At 41.7% G+C, this 21,599-nt stretch overlaps 1 protein-coding gene across 2 annotated transcripts in view; it reads left to right on the top strand.

Annotated features, from left to right (window-relative positions):
- Positions 1-573: 573 nt before the first annotated feature.
- ticrr (TopBP1-interacting, checkpoint, and replication regulator) overlaps positions 574-21,599 on the top strand; it is a 35,165-nt gene continuing 14,139 nt past the window's right edge. For both annotated transcript variants that reach the window (XM_047352849.1, XM_047352839.1), the window contains exons 1-14: positions 574-1,665; positions 5,566-5,806; positions 6,084-6,316; positions 7,124-7,358; positions 10,003-10,129; positions 10,724-10,851; positions 10,963-11,160; positions 11,310-11,455; positions 11,811-11,911; positions 12,037-12,130; positions 12,249-12,331; positions 14,523-14,747; positions 14,961-15,048; positions 20,607-20,679. In XM_047352849.1, the coding sequence (XP_047208805.1) occupies positions 991-1,665; positions 5,566-5,806; positions 6,084-6,316; positions 7,124-7,358; positions 10,003-10,129; positions 10,724-10,851; positions 10,963-11,160; positions 11,310-11,455; positions 11,811-11,911; positions 12,037-12,130; positions 12,249-12,331; positions 14,523-14,747; positions 14,961-15,048; positions 20,607-20,679 (2,647 nt within the window). In that variant the 5' untranslated portion in view covers positions 574-990. The remainder of the gene's footprint in view (positions 1,666-5,565; positions 5,807-6,083; positions 6,317-7,123; positions 7,359-10,002; positions 10,130-10,723; positions 10,852-10,962; positions 11,161-11,309; positions 11,456-11,810; positions 11,912-12,036; positions 12,131-12,248; positions 12,332-14,522; positions 14,748-14,960; positions 15,049-20,606; positions 20,680-21,599) is intronic.

Here is a 21,599-nt window from a genome sequence, read left to right as displayed (position 1 = left end):
CATGGAAGCTTGTCTCCGTTTCAACTTCTTTAGGTAGACTGTTATCGCCCCCTAGCGTTTAAACAGACAATGTTGTTCCGAACTATTCTTGCTTTGTACAAAATTAAAGAAAATAAGATATACACATTTCTTTTTCAAAAGGCACCTATATTTGGCATTTAAAAACCCTCGAGAGTAATCGAAATTTATATTTATTTTACCTCATTTTTAAACTATTATTCCTCCGTAGATATCATTATTTGTTGATAATTGATATAAATGATTATTTTTTATAATTGATATTAGTTATCAATTTTAAGTGCAATTTATTTATTCTGTAATGTTCTATGTTCAAAATATTGTTAAGTTCTTGAAAAGAGGAAAACAATGTTAAACGCAACCTGTTCCTGTCAATCTTTTACGTATATCTATGTCAGCGGTAGTTGTTTAAGTGATTGGACATTTATCCAATGAAAATGCGCATACAAGACTCGTGACGCACGTTTGACTTCACTTTTGACCAATTAAGCTGATACTGTCTTGAGTTACAACCAATTAGATCGTGGGGGTGGGATTAGTATTCAAGAAGCGCGAACGTTAAGAACAACTATGAGAAAATGGCGACTATGTAGATTATATGTATGCGAGAACTGTTGTGTTGACCCATTAAGCATTCTGTTCTGGATAGTATCTTTTTTACGTTCGATAACGTCTATCTAATAGCGCAGGCGTTACGTTATTTTAATAACCGTCTAAACGTCCGTAGAGCATCACATCAGACTGAAGTTTCTATAGCTGTATCGTAACGATTGTTTGCTAGCAGGTAGCGGTTAGTTTAGAAACATGAAGTTAACCCAAACATACAACTAAGGTAAAGTTATTGCATGTCATGAAAGAGCAGATAGAGCTAAACTATTAACCTAGCGACAGTGTTGTTGGTCAACGTTTGACCAACAACTACCAGTTTTCATGCTTTTTATTTGAGCCAAGCGGACTATCGCATTTAAAAGTATGGCTCTGCACAACCTAGTGTTTGTTATTGATGTTGATTATGAAGATTACGAGTCAGACCATCGACTGGAGGTCAGAAACAATTTCGTGAAACGGGGAATATTATATATCCTGTTGCATTACGGTTATAAATATGGGTTTGAGAAAGTTCGTTGGGGTTATAAATTTTACCAGGCAAGAGCTGGTCGTAATGCCAGCATCATATCGAGAGGATCCGACTTCAAGGAGCTGCGACACAAAACATTTGAGGACTTTGAACAAGAGTTTGAAGCGAGATTTGACGCAAAGGATAAAGTTTGTCCTTCTCAACAGAAGCAACAGTCTAGTAAATTAGTTTCAGTTCAAAACGCTTTCAGGGAAACTCTGTTGGACTTCCAGTGGGACAGACCAGACATCACTTCTCCAACTAAACTTTCCTTGAGGCCCAGGAAGTCGAGTCGTGCTGGAAAGCTCGGGTTGTCTCAAGAAAATGACTCTTTAAGCAGTGGGAGAAATGTTGTGTTTGTGGTCTCACGGTGTCCCCGTTCAAGGGCGCATCTTCTGGACTTCCTGTCTGTAAAAGATGATGACCTTCCAGCAGATGTGACCGAGTATATCTTGCCGAAGAGTCTTAACGACATGCTTGTTCAGCAACAAGTTGTTCTTCACTGGATTGACACTCGATCACATTTTGAGGTGAGTTACTCCCAGTGTCGGTCAGAAATTTACATACAGTCCTCGGGAACAATAATGTCATAATGTGGGGGGAAAAAATCTTAAAACCATGTTTTAGGTGCTCAAATTTGAATTTATTGTGGATTTTCTCTAATTAGCATACCATCTAAGTTATACATACATATATAGTTTTTTATATAAACCCACAATGTCTACCAGATAAATGTCCTTTAGCAAGTTGCAGAGAATCTAGATATATTTTTTGTAGCCATCAACAAACTTCTGGCAAAATTCCTCTTGGACATTTGGTTTTGGAAAAGCCACATCAGAACCCTGACGTTTGCTGACCATTCTGAAGCCAGTCTATATGTTTTCTATATGTTCTCTTTTGGTTATTACACTTTTTTCCTGAAGGCATTTTCACTTGCAGGCTGCTGCAAATTTCATGCTTGAAAGTGTTGATTTTTGAGCAGCTCTTTTTTTTCTTGGTCGGCACCCTCTGTCCACTGACACCAGTTTTCCTGCGTCTTCCAGCTTGTGATCAGTTTGAGTCTAAAGTCACCTGGATCTGTGCCCACAAGCCAAACATTTTAAATTAGCTCCACCAATTCTGTCAAAGATATAAATACTAGAAATATGGCAGGTCCTATTATTGACCTTTAAAAAGTGTGGTTGTTTTTCTGCAACTTGGCAAATGGGATTTAATTTAATACAGGCTGTAGTACATGTACATCTTTGAGCCTGTAAACATCATTTTGAGCTTGTGATCATTGGAGAAAATGTCTGAAGTTCAAACTTGTTCACATAATTCCTGTTTTTAAAGTCCAGCAAAGTTGGTGTACCATCAGTCAACCCTGAGAAAAAAACTGCTCAAATGTGGCTTTAAAAGCCAGAAATTGGCATAATGGATGTTGGCAAGAAAAAAGTGGACCTTCCAATAAGTTGTACAATGAACCTTAAAAAACTATAGCGTTTTAGAAATTTAGACCATAAGAAAATCGTAGAAATGAACGTTAGAAACCTCTGGAGATCATTGTACAAAGAACGATTCTTCATAAATGAACATCATGGAGAACCCTGAGCATCCTCTTCATGAGACTGTCCTACAACAACAGAGTGTCTTCAGTCAGAGGCTTCTTCAGATCTGCTGTAAGACGGAGCTACAGGAGATCCTTCCTGCCCACAGCCATCAGCATCTACAACGAATCTTTGAAGAAACCTTCATAATATGAGCTATAACAACATTTAATTTCCCTTTGGGATTAATAAAGTATTTTTGAATTTGTAATGAAATAAACAGTTGATGTGATTGATGCCACACAAATTTAGAGACTAAATAAACATTGTATCGTATAAAGTATTGGGTCATCGCTCCAAATCGATTAATCTGACGACTGCCTCTACAAACACTTTTGAATGTGTGGATCACTCTCAGGAGCTCAGTGAATCCCAGCATGGTTCTGTGATATGACCACCTATGCAGAAAATTTCTGACTACTATAGTCAACAGTCTGGTATAACAAAGTTAATGTGGTTGTAAGTGACAGCAACATATCATGAAGTGGTAGGCCATGGTAAATTCACAGAGCGGAGTAAGCATATGTGGAGGCAGATGGTGCGTAAAGTCAAAAGCTAACAGACCTCAAAAGCTCACAAGGCCTTCAGATTAGCTTCCCACGGCTGAGCAAATACAGGTCCTTCTCAAAATATTAGCATATTGTGATAAAGTTCATTATTTTCCATAATGTAATGATGAAAATGTAACATTCATATATTTTAGATTCATTGCACACTAACTGAAATATTTCAGGTCTTTTATTGTCTTAATACGGATGATTTTGGCATACAGCTCATGAAAACCCCAAATTCATATCTCACAAAATTAGCATATTTCATCCGACCAATAAAAGAAAAGTGTTTTTAATACAAAAAACATCAACCTTCAAATAATCATGTACAGTTATGCACTCAATACTTGGTCAGGAATCCTTTTGCAGAAATGACTGCTTCAATGCGGCGTGGCATGGAGGCAATCAGCCTGTGGCACTGCTGAGGTCTTATGGAGGCCCAGGATGCTTCGATAGCGGCCTTTAGCTCATCCAGAGTGTTGGGTCTTGAGTCTCTCAACGTTCTCTTCACAATATCCCACAGATTCTCTATGGGGTTCAGGTCAGGAGAGTTGGCAGGCCAATTGAGCACAGTGATACCATGGTCAGTAAACCATTTACCAGTGGTTTTGGCACTGTGAGCAGGTGCCAGGTCGTGCTGAAAAATGAAATCTTCATCTCCATAAAGCTTTTCAGCAGATGGAAGCATGAAGTGCTCCAAAATCTCCTGATAGCTAGCTGCATTGACCCTGCCCTTGATAAAACACAGTGGACCAACACCAGCAGCTGACACGGCACCCCAGACCATCACTGACTGTGGGTACTTGGCACTGGACTTCTGGCATTTTGGCATTTCCTTCTCCCCAGTCTTCCTCCAGACTCTGGCACCTTGATTTCCGAATGACATGCAGAATTTGCTTTCATCCGAAAAAAGTACTTTGGACCACTGAGCAACAGTCCAGTGCTGCTTCTCTGTAGCCCAGGTCTGGGGAATGCGGCACCTGTAGCCCATTTCCTGCACACGCCTGTGCACGGTGGCTCTGGATGTTTCTACTCCAGACTCAGTCCACTGCTTCCGCAGGTCCCCCGAGGTCTGGAATCGGCCCTTCTCCACAATCTTCCTCAGGGTCCGGTCACCTCTTCTCGTTGTGCAGCGTTTTCTGCCACACTTTTTCCTTCCCACAGACTTCCCACTGAGGTGCCTTGATACAGCACTCTGGGAACAGCCTATTCGTTCAGAAATTTCTTTCTGTGTCTTACCCTCTTGCTTGAGGGTGTCAATAGTGGCCTTCTGGACAGCAGTCAGGTCGGCAGTCTTACCCATGATTGGGGTTTTGAGTGATGAACCAGGCTGGGAGTTTTAAAGGCCTCAGGAATCTTTTGCAGGTGTTTAGAGTTAACTCGTTGATTCAGATGATTAGGTTCATAGCTCGTTTAGAGACCCTTTTAATGATATGCTAATTTTGTGAGATAGGAATTTTGGGTTTTCATGAGCTGTATGCCAAAATCATCCGTATTAAGACAATAAAAGACCTGAAATATTTCAGTTAGTGTGCAATGAATCTAAAATATATGAATGTTAAATTTTCATCATGATATTATGGAAAATAATGAACTTTATCACAATATGCTAATATTTTGAGAAGGACCTGTACATCCGAGCCTTACATCACCAACTGCAGTGCAAATCATTGGATGCAGTGGTGTAAAGCATGTCGCGACTGGACTTTAGAGCAACGGAGGATGGTTTTCTATTGGCCAGGTCTGGGTTTGGCAGTTTCTAGGAGAACAACACTTGTCTGACTGTATTGTATCAGGTGTAAAGATTATTGCAGGAGGGATTAGAGTGCGGGGATGTTTTTCTAAAGTTGGGCTGATCCTTTCAGTTCCAATGATTGGAACTCCTGATGTGTCAGCATGTCAAGACATTTCAGATGAATTTATGCTCCTCATTCTCTGTAAAACAGTTTTAGATGGTCCCTCCCCGTTCATACATGATCTTGCACAAAGCAAGTTCCAGTGGGAAAGAACTTGACAGGTCTGCACACAGCCAGGACCTCCACCTGATAGAGCGTCTTTGGTGGTGAATTAGATCGGAGACTTTGAGCCAGGCCTTCTTGTCCAACATAAGTGTCTGATCTCTTAAATTCATTATAAAAGAGTGATCTCTATTTCCTCTCTCTGTTTTATGAGGAAGAGTTTCTTCGTGATTTGAAATATTCAGATGTTTCCTCACACTTAGAATCTTTACTAAATGAAATGTTATTACTTACAACACAAATATAATCGGTTGCAACTTCATGTTTTATTTCAGGTTATGAGCTGTGAGGATCGTTTTGGTTCTGACAAGCTATCCGCAGTTCTAGCTCAGGTGGGTGGCAGAGTGATCCCCGTGGTTGCTCTGTTGTTCAACCTCTGCTGCGATCACAAATCAGACTCTGGTTTCAGGAGAGAAACCTTCCTTATTAACTCCAGCATCGGATACCTCCTGTCATCTGAAAGGCTGTACCGCCTGGCTTTTCCTGCAGTAGCTGGTGTTCTGCGATGGGATCATGGTTCGTAGAATCCGATAATAATTAGAAAAAAAACAAAAATGTCGTGTTTTATACACTTTTCAAAGTTTTTTAAATTAATTTGCAAATATTTTTTTAAAGCAGTAACACCCGGAACACAAACAATATCATAAAGATGACTAAACGTGTAGTAAAAACCTAAGTCTATACATAGATGTCAGGTTATTGGAAGAAAAAAAAAGCACATTAGCAACGACTTATGAATGAATATGCTGTTTTTTTTGTTGTTGTTGTGTGTTGTTATTTTTTACTGACCTAGGAAATGCAGCTCATAACTGCCATGTGGTGGTGGAGCCGGTGTCCCGAGGTCAGAGGCTTCTGCACGAGTCTATAGAGGTGAACCTAAAGGGAGCTCTGCAGGGCTGGGATGCTTCAATGCTGACACAAACCTTCACAGAGTCATGGGTGCTTCAGATCTGCGATAGCAGTAACCACGAAGCTGCTGCCTTCTTGCATCTCTTCAGACAACTGTCTGCTCTTTCACTGCACATGGTGAGAACAGTAAAACAAGAGTTTTAGCTTCCATGCAAAACCACCACAGTTGATTTCTCTTTTCCTCTCCCGCATTATTTAGAAAATAGATTAAAAAAGATTAACTTGGCTCCAGTAAGTCTACCAGGGGAACACCAGGGGACGTCTCTGTGTTCTCCCCCTCCTTGCTCCTCATGGGATGCGTCTTCATGGCACATCGTCACATCAAGACTTAAATAGCCATGTTCCTCCGCCATAGGTTTTAAACAATGTAGTTCCTCTCCTGCTGCTATAAATTCTTAACGTGTGAACACGTACAGATGTTTAGGAAGGGTAAGGGAAACACTGATGTCATGTGTATCCAGTAAATAGTAACGACCAGCAGGGGATTGCTCACTTATTCTGCCTTAGTAAGAGGCTATAATCTATTATTGCATCTCCTCCAAACATAGATTAATCAATGGAGCAGGAGTTCAATACAAAGTTTCAGGAAATAATACACAATTACATGAAATTTCACATTGAAGTTATTACTATGTAACACCATAGTCCATGAAAATAGTTGACTACGCAAAAAAAACAAAAGACAGTCTGTCTTAATAAATTCCCCATCTGACAGAGATATGATTCTGCAAATGTCAAGAAAAGATGTGAATTTTCACATTTGAAATATAATTATTATTTTTTTTCATACAACCTGAAGATGCCTCAAAATCAGGTGTCAGAATATTGGAAAGCCGCATCTCTCTAAAAGAAAATAACCTAGCATTTGATGACTCAAAATGACTCATTTTTTCTTTTCTTTCCCTGTTTTAATTGTTTCCACAGCTTGCTGAAGTCAATCATAATGGGTTGTGGTGTCCAGGTGTCTTCTCCCCGCTGTCACAGTCCACAGCTCTACTCACCATTCTCCAGCCAATAATCTTTGAGCATGACCAGCTACTGAAGACAAATATTATAGCCCCTGTCACAGCTGAAACCTCTGCTGATCTGCCAGATGTGGTGGATAGTGTTCTGAGCGTCATTTATGACATCATGAACGAGGACGGTGATGGGACCGACGGTAGGAATTATAACAAAGCTGACATTTGAACATCTGCTGATGTTACTGCATCCATTTACAGATACCTTAACATGTTTTAAATGATGTCAAAAGAAAATTCAAAAACAAATATTTAGAAAGTATTTCAACTGCTCCACCTTTGGCCTCACATTTGACTCCAGAATACTTGGTATGAAGAGGAACTCATGGTTGGCTTAATATCTGCAAGAAATTGTTTTGCACGACAAGCCTAAGTCATCAGATGCAAGGTGTTTGTAGTGAATATGCTGTATTTACAGTACCTTGCGAAAGTATTCAACCCCCTTGGCTTTTTACCCGTTTGGTTACATACCAACCTGTAAGTTAAATGTTTTTCAGTCTTATTTTATGTGATGGATCTGCACAAAGTAGTCGTGAGATGAAATGAGAAAAAAATATATAAAAAGAAAAAATTAAAATTGAAGCCCCTAAAAAGTTCTGGTGCAACCAATTACCTTCAAAGGTCACATAAATAGTGAAAGAAGTCCACCTGTGTGCAATCACATGATCTCTCAGTATAAACACACCTTTTCTGAAAGGCCCCAGAGGCTGAAACACCACTAAGCAAGAGGCATCACACCATGAAGACCAAGGAGCTCTCCAGACAAGTCAGGGTTTCTGAGAAGTAAAATTCAGGGTGGGGTTATGAAGACATATCCATATCTTTGATTTTTCACATCAAATCATTCATCTTCAAATGGAAAGCACATGGTACCACAAACCTGCCAAGAGAGGGCCCGCTGAAGTTCTCTTATTTTGGCATATTTATTGTTTGCTTCACAATTTAAAAAAAATAAATTAATACATCTTCAACACCGTAGGCGTGCTCTGTAAATACAATTCCAGGTTGTGAGGCAACAAAACATGAAAAATGCCATAGGGGGTGAATACTTTTGCAAGGTGCATCGTTTTAGACTTGTTCTGGGTTCAGATGCAGCTCTGTAAACATAGATGTTGCCACATTTCTTACAGAGAGGAAACCCTTCCTTGTGATGGCCTTCCCAAACAAGCCATACTTTTATAAAAACAGCAGCCTCCAGTTTGAGAGCTTTTCATGGAGAATTTTGCTGGGATTTGACTTTAGATTTATTTGTAGTGTTAATGCAACACTGTTACTTTAGATGTTTCAAGTTTTCTAATAATAAATACAAAAAGTGGTTTGATAACACTTTATTAATGTTGATTAAAAATGTTTTTCTCTTTATTTTCCAGGTGTGTAATATAATTGAATTTATCATTATTGTTTTTATCAGTTTATTGCTTAGTTACTACTCACTATCTGGATGCATTTTCCTCTCTTCATGTTAGTACTTTTTCCTACTTCTAATCAGCGTCTTCATGGTTCTTTTTTGGCATGTTGTTGCAATCATTAGCTCTGCTACTAGAGGGTGTGCAACTTCTAGGCTTATTCAGATGTACTACTTGAGTTGGGTTTAGACCAGATGTTCTTTTTCCATCTTACCTTATGCTTAGTTACTTGATGCTTAACCTCCCAAAGATTAGTACATTACCTTTGTGAAACATTATTTCTGTCTAGCTACCTATCATTAAATCCTCAGTGGTTTACTACAGTGATTACAAAACTATTAACATTTGTGTCAACTCCTTGACTTTAACTGTACTTCTTGTTCAACAAAGCTGGTGTGCTCCTGAAGTTATGGCTTCCTTTATTCGGTTGATAATAAAACACGAAGGCACTACTGTACATATATGTGGCCTTGCTTTGTTAACTGATGCCGTCGGAACCAGAATGGGCCTTCCCTAAACCATTCCCTCTAAGTTGGAATGTGACATTGTTCAAAATATCTGGGTATGGTGAAACATTAAGAGGTCCCTTTAACTTGAATTCAGTGGGGATCCCAACTCCTGAAAAACAGCCCCAAACCATGATATCCACTGTACTCTACTTAAAAATGCTGTCAGGAAATTGTTGTTGTCCTGGCAGTCGCCAAACCCAAACTCGTCCTTTAGATTGCTAAACGAGAGAGGATGATTTGACACTCAGATCACGTCTCTCCTGCACTAGCATCCAGTGGCAGCATGCTTTAGACCACTGCATCCCACGTTTTGCACTACGCTTGGTGATGTAAAGCTTTAATGCAGCTGCTCCGCCCACTAAGAGGTCAATAAGGCTCTTGGCGCACTGTTCTTTAGCTAATCTGAGCGCCACATGGGGTTTGTAGGTCTGTAGTTATTGACTTTGCAAGTACACCTCAATTAACACGTGACCGTGGAAGCAAGGTTTGTCAAATGTTCTTAATGCACAGGTGGGATCCTATCACCGCACCACGCTAGAATTCAATGAAATCCTTAGAGCAACCCATTCTTTCACAAATGTTTTCAGCAGTCTGCCTGACTTGGTGCAGGATAATTTACAAATATCTCTCAAATGCAAAAGAAAGAGAGTGTGTGTCTTGGTGTTACTTAGCCAGTTGCACAGATATATAAAGTCCTAGTTTGAGTTGTAGTTTTAAAAAATATAGACTGCACATGTTCATATTTATTGCATCTGATTTGAGAATCCATCTCTGAAATTTAAAGCACTAAATGCAGAGATATGATCACATGTTATTTAAAATTTTATGTGCAATTTAAATATGTAAATGTTCTTTTGTTTATTCTAAAGATGCCCCTGCGCCTGAGTGGGCTCTGCAGGAACTCGGCTACAGGCCACAAACAACAAACATGTTGGAGGCTTGGTTCCCACAGTCGGATCAGTCAGGAGTAAGCGCCAATTTAATGGAGTCAATAAGGTACTAGAGTGATACTTTTACATGTTGTATTTCTTACAGTAGTTTTCACTTTTTAAAAGGTTTTTGTCAAAAGGTGTGCAGAGATCAAAAGAGCTCATCCCTACATGTCTGTGTGAAGTACAGGTTCCCAGAAACTAGGTTTTTGTGTTTTATTAGCTGTTATTTTAATTTGTATTTTCACAGACATACCTATCTGCTTTAATGCGTTTTTTTTTTTTTATTAGTTTACTTGCAGAAGCAGTTTCTAAAATAAAATATGTATTTATATAGTCTTAAAAACATAAGAAAAAGTATAAACCGACTATCACAAAACAACCCTACAAACCTTTTTTCCACCCTCAGTAATATTAGAAGGATTTTTTTAAAGCAGGTCTGTGAATGGCTGAAAGAGAACAACTAAAATCTGTTGGGAAGCCACATCTGAATGTTGAACGTTTTGCTTTTTCAATTCTGTGTGCACTAGTTTGACGTTTGGGGCAGCCAGAACATTGTTTTCCTTTGTTGTGAAGGCATAATGATCCCTGCTGCACATTATCCAGGTTTATTTGTATGATGTTAGGAGTGAAGAAAGCTGAAACAAATGACTGTTTTCAGATTGCTTCATGCAGTACCAGATCAAGGTACAGATGAGGATCTTTCTGAGGCTCAGCAGGATCTAGTCAGCGGTCTGTCTGAACTGTACCAGGGGTCCCAGGAGTCGGTCAGCAAAAGGGGCAAGAAACGTGAATAAACTCCTTCTTTTGATCATAAGTATTTCCACCTTGGTGTTCAATGTTTTTAATATCCAATAGTCAAAATTCTTTACAATTTTCCCTTCTTTTACTTTACTATAGGAGGTGCCCACTGTACACCTGTGAAGCAGAAAATGAAGACAATGAGTCGCTCGTTGCAAATGCTAAATGTGGCACGTCTGAATGTCAAAGCCCAGAAGACTGAGACTGAGCCGGTGGGGAGTGAGGGCCGGGGGGCCGACAGACCAGGGAGGAGACGACTGAGTGACAGGAACAAACCTGGAGGAGCAAGCACCCTCAGTAGGTGTCACTGTTTAAGCCTAAAACAAGACGTTTGCTGTGTTATAAATCGTTCACATAAAACATCTGGGATAATGTGTGTAGATTATAAATGTTGTACACATTTATAAATGAAGACTTCAGGTATTTCTTTGTCTTCTGTTTCTCAGGTTTCTCTAGTGAGAAAGAGCTGCTGTGCCATCTGAAGGTCAGTTATGACAAGACCCTAGAAGAGAAGGACTCGTCATTACTTACAAGCATTCAACAGCTTCTGAATGCTGTAAAAATGTTTCTAGTTGCTGAATCAGACTGGGAGGTGAGAGAAAGTGCCTTTTTAATTCTTACGTTTACTCTGTAAATATGTGTCTGGGTCTCATTTATCTTTGTTTTTGAAATTTGCTCAGTCAATGTACTGCATAGTATTGCATGAGCTTGCTTTTCAGTTTCACCTGTTTCAAAATGAACATAGAAAATTATTCAATTTTGCACATCGTCACATTTAAACATGACTGTAATATTGCCCAGTGTACATGCAATAAACAATATGTTTATGTTAGAGAAGAAAATGATTACAGGGTCAGAGATGGCACATAAATATCATGATATGAAGGCCAAGTGTGGCAGAGTTGCTTCAATTAACTTCATTCTACAACCGTGTGTCTGATCTGCAGGAAAAAGCCTCTTTACTTGTCCAACAGCACCTGATGAAGAGCAGCAAATCAGTCCGTCAGCTTTACGGAGGGGCTCATGATGCTGCCAACAAAGTCAGGGAGTGAGTGATTCATCCAGTTTCTGAAAGAAGTCCTTTTTATCTTTCTTTTAAAAAACTGAAGTGAGACTGTTCTTAAATCGTATCAGAAGCGTTAAGGTCGAAATAACACAGGCCGTCTAATCTAGGTGCCAACTGCAAGTGATGCTGAGGCTGGAGCTCTGCAGACGTTTCTCTTCAAAACAGTCTTACTCATTGGATGCAGATCAGATGGCAGAGGAGGTCAGAGGGTCAACATACTCTATGTATTGATTTATCAAATGCTTTTGTCTTGTGTTTATCAGTAGTGAATAGTCGTTCACATGAAAAGGATGAAGTTGTAATATTTTGTCCTGATTAGGCAGCTGAAATGCTGAGGATAATCTCATTAACAACAGACCCAGTGTGCCTAGCAAGGTTCCTTCAAGATGAAGTCCTCCCAGGGTAAGTGTGGACCTCTGCTGCGATGTAGTGCGTGGTAATTCAGTCTTTTCTTCTTTCTTTTTTTTTAATCTTCAAGTGCATCTCAGTACAATAGAATATCATTGGGAAGATCATTTATTTTATTAATTTAATTCACATTCATGTTCTGTACAGTATAAGCATTCATTACTTGGTCAGGTATTATTTTGCATAAATAACTACATCAGTGCTCCATGGCATCTGCTGAGGTGTTGAAGTCCAGGTAGGACTGCAGCTAACAATTATTTTTAGTAAACTGGTTTTCTATTAATTATTCTGACAATTAGCCGAGTCATCGAATAAATAATTGGGACACTTTGCTGATTTTCCATTGAACTAATTAGGCTTATATCATGAGTAATAGTAATACATAAAAGAGAAACTGCAAGTAAACAAATAATTCAACATCTTTTTAAAGAAAATGATCTAAATTTGTATCAAATGATGCATCTGCAGCTAAAACAAAGTTCTAACATCAACATGCCACTGCAGCAGATGTTTCCTGCAGCATGGAGGACTCAGTGTTGCAGCGTGCACACTGCGCTGTTTTCTTTTGTGTTAGGTTTAAAGTGATCCCCACTCTGACACTTTCTGTTGTTTTCTCTGTGCTTCTTTTTCTCCCTCACCATCTCTCTCCATAGCTGATGATATGAAGCTTTGGGTCGGATAATATTCTTGGAGGAAGTTTAGTAATGGAGTTCCTAGAATCATTCGAGGAATCATTTCAGCCCTAAGTCCAGGTTGCTTTAGTAGCAGCATTCTGCGCATCTGCATCGTTGGTTTAGGTCTTTTTCGTCTTCCTCCCGACAACACCCTGTTGATTTTCTATGGGGTTTAGTTCAACCACAGGCATATCCTGGTCATTAGATCAGATATTGGTACTTTTGGCTGTGCTTCTCCACAAAGCTTCTGAGCAAAGGGAATTATAAAATGCACTAATATTTCAGGGTATAGGGCTATAAGACTTTGGACTTGAGAAAACACCAGTGGATGACCTGGCCTCCCAAAAAAATCACTAACAGTGGAAACTCCACACCGGAATACAAGCAACTTAAATTCTGTGCCTCTTCGTTCTTCCTCTAGAGTCTGATTTCCAAATAAAATGCAAGATTTACTGAAAAGCAACAGAGAAAAAGAACAGAGTCCAGTTCTTTTTCTCCCAGGTTTCCCAGGTAACTTCTGATGTCTCTGGTTCAGGTCTTAACACAAGCAATGTGACAGCTGCAGCCCATGTCCTGGTTGTCTGTGTGGTGAAGCACTGATCGCTGTTGCACGTAATGACTTGTGTGTCTGCCCCATATTCTTAAATAGGCTTTGCTTCACAATACAGCTGCACAATATATCGCAAATATATGAACATTGCAAAATGGGCATGTGCTATGTCAATATCACAATAGTCTGTTTAGAGCACATAATTATTGGCCGATATATTCCAAGTGTTCTGAACTTTTTGACGCTTTACGTGCCGATGTAATATTTAGTCAGTTGGGCAGAGTCTCACAGCAGCAGATGCTTACACTTGATCAAAATGACATTGTCCTAAATGCTGAAGGTCAGAGGGATGCAGGCACAGATGGGAAAGAGGAAAAAAGAAAATAGGTACATATGGAAACTGACATTGTCATTGCAATATTTACCAGTATCGCTTAGCCTTCATGATCATCCCTAATGCTTGGGGACTGTCACATTTTTTCCTTTTCATTAAACTTTCCATCAACATTCATACAGTTGCTGTAAATGGCCATCTTCAATAGCACCAATCCTTGGTGGCTCACCTTCTTTGTGAAGAGTGGCAGAACATTTCTGCATTAAAAATCCTTTTTAATGTTCTTATGTAATATAATTTTCTGAGACAGAATTTGGGGTTTTCATTAGTTCTAAGCTATAATCATTAAAATAACAAAAATAAATGCTTGAAAGGTATCACTCTGTTTGTCCTTAATCTATTTGCTTAAACATTTTACATTTAATTAAAATATACATTTTTGAATATTTAATTTGAGATAAACCTGTATTAATTTTTCTCCACGCCCCTTTTTACCAAAATATAGAAGAAAACTTTTTTTTTTTTTCAATTTCGTTTTTTTGTTGCCAATAATGTTAAAGGATGAGAAGTGCCATATTTAAATGCTTCCCAAGAACCTTAAAATGTGTTACTTGTCCATCCTGACAGGTTCCTGACGGCTGTTCCCAAAGTGCTTGCAGACATCTACAACAGTCTGGGCACTCAGCTTCCTGATGCTTTAGTGGCGGTTCTGCCTGCTGACTTCTTCAGTGATGACTCTGTTGCCAAGGACAGCATTTCTCCTTCCGCCTCCTTACCTCCCATCTCAACACAGAGCCTCATTTCAGAGGATGGTCTATTCGACCTGCGAACTCGCTCAGCCAACAAGAGGAGGTAAGTTTTGCAAAAATGCTCAAAAGGGATTGGAAAAGTATGAAAAGAGTGTCATAAAATTGTGAACATTTAAAACTGGACTTTAAGGCAAAAGTAACATTGTACCTGTTTTATTTTTTTAGAAAAAAATGTATGTTAATTTAACATTTAGGGGTATTTTTCTGTGACATTTTATAAAGTTTTAGAACTCCTCTCGATTTGTTTCCTGTGCAGGAGTGGGATGTTGACTCGACATCGCAGTATGACTGAATCCACACAGAGTCTTCGTCAAATACAGCTGCCCAAAAAGGTCACAAGAACAGTAAGTTAGGTTTTTTCTCTTTTCATTTTGAGTTCTACCTTAATCTTGATCAACTTTCTGTCTGACATCTTAGCAGGGATTTATTGCTCCATCAAACCGGTTCTATTCCTAAACTGGTGCTAGTTCTTGCTTTGCATCAGTTTTCTCTGTTTCCACTGCCTCAAGCTTTGGCTCTGGCACTGATAATCTGGTGCTATGTCGGCCACAACGTGAAGCCTGATTAGATGAAAGATCCACTGGTATCAGGAGCTATGGGCGGGCTCACGGAGACCAACAACCAATCCAATTATAACTCTCCTATGTTCCCTTTCAACCAGTGTCCTGGCTGAAGCCACCTCCAATCACGCCTCCTAGGCAAATGATGTGATGACGACAGGTGACAGGCCCCGCCTGCACTATATACCTGTCCGTCATCGTCGTCGTTACTCAGTTCTTACGCTCTTCACCTCGCTAAGAACACCTCTTTGAGTCAGGCTAGCTAGCTGCTGCTGGTTAACTCTGTTTCTTTCTAAAGGCTACATGGAACTTGTTCAACTGCTTTTGTTGGAGTTAGTCACTGCTGCCTGCTGGTAAGCATGTCTGCCCGCGAAGCGCTAATTTCAAGCAGTTTGGTCTGGCTTTCGTGGTTCTAGATGAGCACAAAGCTAACGCAAGCGAAGAAGAAATCTTCTATTCGTCCCTGTCCTCAGGGGTGCGGCTTCTCGCTTCATGAGAAGGACCAGCATGAGGCTTGTCCCGTCTGTCTCGGGATCGTTCACGCTCCCAGAGCATTGGCGGAGCCCAACGCATGTGTGTTCTGTCATCGTTTCGTTGCTCGACCCTGGAGAGGTGGGTTGAATTCCTCGAGAAGGTGCTGGGAGAGGCTGCTGTCTCACGGCGAGACCCACTGCTCTCCAAGTCGGGAAACCCAGTTTTGTCCGATTCTGACGAGGACGGCTTTTCGGTCAAAGTCCCCGCTTCCAGCTGGGCGGACCATATGGAGTATGTTGATGGGTTAGCCGATAATGAAGGTGCTCGGTCTCAGCTTCAACTAGAACCCCTTCAGGGAGAGGAGGACATACTGGACATCGGTTTGGATGTTCACGGTCTGTCCGATGATGAGGATGAGTCTCTGCCAAGTCAGGCTGCCGCTGCTGCGCCAGCAGACCCGGGCGACACGTCTTTTTTCTCTCTTTGTCGTCGTGCAGCTGATACCCTGGACGTGGAATGGCCCTCCCCTCGGAGCCGGCCGCAGTTAAGCACCATCTACCAATGTTCCCAGACTTTGTTTCTGAGTTGACGTCTACGTGGAAAAAGCCACTGTCCACCCGCGTCACCGGTGCTGGGTTATAGACAGTATCTGGACCTCGAAGGCGCCGAAAAAGCCGGACAGGTGAATATTCTGCCTATGGAACCGTCTTTGGCAGCATATCTGGCCCCGTCCCAAAATCATGGTGTGGGTGGTCCAACATCGCTTCCGTCTAAGCACTGTAGGTTCTCCGCTGCTCAATTGGAGAAAATCTACAGGGCTCAAGCGACCACCGCTCGTGCCTTGAGCTTCATTACCATGCTGCAAACATACCAACTATGCGCTTGGCGGAGCTTGGAGCCACAACCCCGCCGGAGAACCCTTTGATGCCGCTCTTGAATGAGGTGAGAATCACCGCTAACTACATCTTCCGTGTATCCCGCTGTGGAGCGCTGTCCCTGGGCAGAGGGATGGCATTAACGGTGGTTGCCCAAAGGCACCTGTGGCTGACGCTCTCTGACATCCCGGATAGGGATAGAGCCGTCTACCTGGATTTACCGGCGGTAGCCGACGCACTGTTTGGGCAATCTCTCGACCTCATATGGGCGAAATTCGAGCTGAAGAAAAAGCAGACCGAAGCACTGCGCTGTATCATCCCCAGGCGAGATGTGAGACCCAAATCCAGCTCGGGCACTTGCAAACCATCTGTACTGCCACCCCCACCAAAGAGGATGACGCAGCCCGTGAGCTTGAGCCCTCAGACGGCACAGCCACAGAACCATGGCCAAGCTCCCCGAAAGACGGCCTGGAGCAGGGGTCCTCCTCCAGGGCTCCAGAGGGACTCGACGTCCCGGAAGAAGAAGACACAGTCCTCCTAGCTGTGGGACTCGAGGTTCAGGGGTTTCGGGAGCAGGGAGACATGTTTGCCAGTTTTCGGCGGCTGCCACCCAAAAGATGTTTTGCTGGTGTTGTTCGGGATCCCAGTCCCAAGAGGCGCTGTGTTTCCCCCACACAGTCTCCCAACCACAATTTCCCCACAAATGCATTGGCACTAAAAGGCCCCAGTTTGGTGCATTGAATGTGTTTCTGAGCACTGCAGTTGCTCCAAATGTTTCAATAAAGAATAAAGTCAAAATCAAATGGCTACAGGCGACAGCCAAATGAGGCTACACCTCTCTCGCACGTCAGGAGAGGGCAGCACCGTTCCGCCAACTGTACCGCAGGCCAATCACCTAGCTGCACATCTCCACATGTGGCGCGCATGCGCGCTCCAAGCTTGGGTGGAGAGGACTGTTGCTATGGGTTACTGTTTACAGTTTCGCCAGAGATTGTTGTTCCGATAAAAGGGGGCGGGCTTCGTCCAATCCTGGACTTGAGAGGTCTGAACAAATACCTCCAAACATACAAGTTCAAAATGTTAACAGTCAAGCAGCTTCTGAGTGCTATCAGCCCGGGTGATTGGTTCGCCACGATAGACCTGAAGATGCGCCCGTTCCAGCGGTGGACCCGCTCTCACCGGTTGTGTGCATGGCGTCACCGCAGCCGAAAGCTAACGATAACCACTGCCTGTATGTCGGCTCTCAGCCCTTGGCGGGAACCAGGACTGTTGTGCCGAGGTTCGCCAATAGGGAGAGTAACCTTTCGCAAGGTGGTATCCACGGATGCCTCCCTGAGGGAGTGGTGGGTGTTGTGCGATGGGGTGGCGGTGAGGGGGGTTTGGACACCAGTACAATCCAAACTCCACATAAACTACCTGGAGTTCTTAGCGGTTCTGCTGGCTCTACAACATTTCTGCCAGGTTCTGTTAAACCAACATGTTCTGATCAGGACAGACAACACCACTGTGACTTCATACATAAACAGACAGGGAGGGACTCGTTCATTTCCTCTCCTGAAGCCATCTCACACACCTCTTGCAGTGGTGCAACATACGCTTTCTGTCTATCAGAGCTACTCATGTCCCGGGACGACTGAATCTGGGTGCAGATTTGCTCTCCAGAGGCGGACCTCAGAGGCGGGTGAGAGAGTGGAGGCTTCACCCCTCTGTGGTGGCACAGATATGGTGTCTGTTTGGGACAGCAGCAGTAGATCTTTTTGCCACCAGAGCCAACACCCACTGTCCTCTGTTTTTTTCCAGAGCCGTGGCAACCTCCCGTTTGCCGGGATCTCCTCACTCAGGCAGGGGGGGAGATATTTCATCTACACCCAGAGCTGTGGAAGCTGCATGCTTACCTGCTGAGAGGTCCAGCTTATTAGCCAAAGGCCTCCTCCCTGATGTGGTGGGAACAATCCAGAATGCAAGAGCATCCTCCACTAGAGACTTATACGCTTATAAATGGAGAGTTTTTGAGCAGTGGTGTGAGGACATTGTTCCATTTCAGTGCTCAGTGGTAGAAGTTTTAATATTTTTGTAGGATCTGCTGGATAAAGGTCTTTCCTTTTCCACAATTAAGGTCTACTTGGCTGTCATTTCTGCCTGCCATATTGGTTTTAATGGAGTCACACCAGGTGCTCATCCTCTGGCTGTACGCTTCTTAAAGGGGGTTCGTAGACTCAGACCTGTGATTAAACCCAGTTTTCCTTCCTGAGATCTCACATTGGTACTAGAAGCTCTTTGTGACTCTCCATTTGAACTTTTGGAGTCAGTAGATGTGAAGTTCCTTTCATACAAGCTTGCTCTGCTTCTTGCTCTGACAACTGCAAAGCGAGTTGGAGACCTCCATGCTTTGTCTGTAAATCCTACCTGCATACACTTTTCACCTGATGGTTCCAAGGTCACCTTGCGATCTTATGCAGCTTATCTTCCTAAGGTTATACCTTCAGACTACAGCTCCATGACTATGGAGCTTTCTAGTTTTTGTCCACCTCCTTTTGCATCTGAGGAACAAAGGAGGTTACACTTCCTGTGCCCTTTACGTGCACTGCGTAGTTACATTGACCGTACTCAGTCTGTGAGGTTGTGTGATCAGCTGTTTGTGTGTATTGCTAACCCAGCAAGAGGGAAAGCTCTGTCCAGACAAAGACTCTCCCACTGGATTGTTGAGGCTATTTCTCTGGCTTACAGCAACAGGGGTCTCCCAATGCCACGTGGTGTGAGGGCTCACTCCACCAGGGGCATAGCGACCTCCTGGGCCCTATTTAGAGGGGTGGCCATGAGTGACATTTGAGCTGCAGCCAGCTGGTCTTCGCCGCACACATTTGTAAAGTTTTATCGTTTGGATGTGACAACCCCTTCTGTGGCTCACTCTGTTCTTTCTGCTGGGTCTGAAGTGCTGCACTAGTATGCAGTGTATGATCCAGTTTTGATGGCTGTTCTGCAGGGTGTTTATATATGTCCCATCATGTGTTGTACTGAGCGAATCGACTGAAAGGGAACTTAAAGTTATGAATACAACTACTGTTCCCTGAAGGAGAGTAACGAAGTACAACACATGGCTGCCCCGCTGCTCAGCTGGGCTCGGTGAATAGCGGCTGTCGAACTGAGTAACGACGACGATGACGGACAGGTATATAGTGCAGGCGGGGCCTGTCACCTGTCGTCATCACATCATTTACCTAGGAGGCGTGATTGGAGGTGGCTTCAGCCAGGACACGCGGGACGTGATATCCCATACTCATGTGTTGTACTTCGTTACTCTCCTTCAGGGAACAGTAGTTATATGCATAACTTTACGATTTCATCCAGAGTTACTGTTTTTGGTTGTTCGTACTTTAAGACAGAACATAGTGAAGACCCAGAGCTATAGTGTTAATAAAAAGGTGAATTAGCTGTGGAATAACATGAACCTTCTGTATCTCATCTTCCCGCTATTTATTTTGATATCACCCCTCGTGGGCCAATATTTTCTGCTGAATCTATAAAAGCTGTTTCTGACACACTTCCCTAAAACTGTTGATCTTTTCCTATCATCAGCTGTAGTTCATCAATCCCACTGTAGTTTCTGTATGAACAAACGATTAGCTGGTCAGGATTCTGAAAAATCCCCAAACATTACTTATTGTTTAAAATAAATTAGATTAGTTATGTTTGATCGTCTGTTTGAAGGAGTAAATTAGGTGATTTTCTCGCTGATCTTTTACAAAAATAAAGCCTGATAAATGACCAAACTTTTATTGGACCAGATGGGAATAGTGATGTAATTACATTTCTCTGAGTTCTCTCTGTTGGTTGTTCGAAAACTTAACCGGTTCTGTTAGAGAACGAGTTAAAAACCTTTCATAGCATCAGCCCTCTGTACGCAATGGAACTGCTTAGGTGGGGAAAATCATTTGTACTTATTAATTTTCGATGCCTGGTCCAAGCACCTGACTATATTTTACTTTTTCTCAGTCCAAAATGAAGACCTCTACTGCTTTGGAGAAACATGTAGAAATACAGCAACCTCAGAAACAACAAGCACAAGGTATGTGTTAGAAATTAAAGTAGACCTTTAAGGATTATGCCATAGCTTGTAAAATGTGTGTTTCTTGCTCTGTTATATAAAGAAAATTCAGTGGTTTCATCAACGTATTACAAACTGACCGCAGTCTAGACTCTGCTGCTTCCTCTGAGTTTCTTATTTACTTACCTTTTATTTGTACAGCTCAAACATAAATGTTCACATTTGTTGCACTATACCAGATCAGAGCTTTCTGTTGTCACTCAGTGTGTTGAAATAAGGAGAACACCTAACAGTCGAAGAATAACAATGAAATAATGAATAAAATATACAAAAAGAAACATAAGCCAACAATGAAAAAGCTCGACATTTCTTTATTGGTGTGTCACCATCCTCGCTGTAGCTGGTGACACAATAGGTCCTCTGGGACAGATTTATGGTCTGCAAATATCTTGGCTGTCCAGGGAAATAAAGTTCCCAATAAATCTAAAATGTATTTAGCTGTAGTTAAATGTTGTAAAATAAAATAAAAAATGTTGATGGTGTTCAAATTTTGATCCAGAATCAGGGAAAGATTTTTAAATTCAGTCATTTAGTCAGTTTAGTGACCTTTTTGTTTTTTACTTATTTTTTATTGAACATTTCTTTTAAACAGTTACAGTGGAGAGGTATCAACATATATACATCCATATTAATTTTTTACCGTATCAATGTTCATTTTGGCCTGTTGTGTAGGTGGTATCATCCTTGTTTTTATAATCAGACCATTTTTCCCATCTTTCAACAAACTGGTCTTCTTGCAGTCTCAGTTTATAAGTGAGTCTTTCCATCTCATAAATCTCCTCCACGATGCCCAGCCACCACTCCACAGCTGGTGGATCTTCTTTGTACCATAGTCTTGTGATGGCTTTCTTAGTTGCAGTAAGCAAGATTTTTACCAGGTA

The sequence above is a fragment of the Girardinichthys multiradiatus genome, chromosome 2 (assembly GCF_021462225.1).
Source record: "Girardinichthys multiradiatus isolate DD_20200921_A chromosome 2, DD_fGirMul_XY1, whole genome shotgun sequence".
NCBI lineage: Eukaryota > Metazoa > Chordata > Actinopteri > Cyprinodontiformes > Goodeidae > Girardinichthys > Girardinichthys multiradiatus.
The sequence above is the reverse complement of the archived record's forward strand: the minus strand, read 5'-3'. Positions and strand labels throughout refer to the sequence as shown.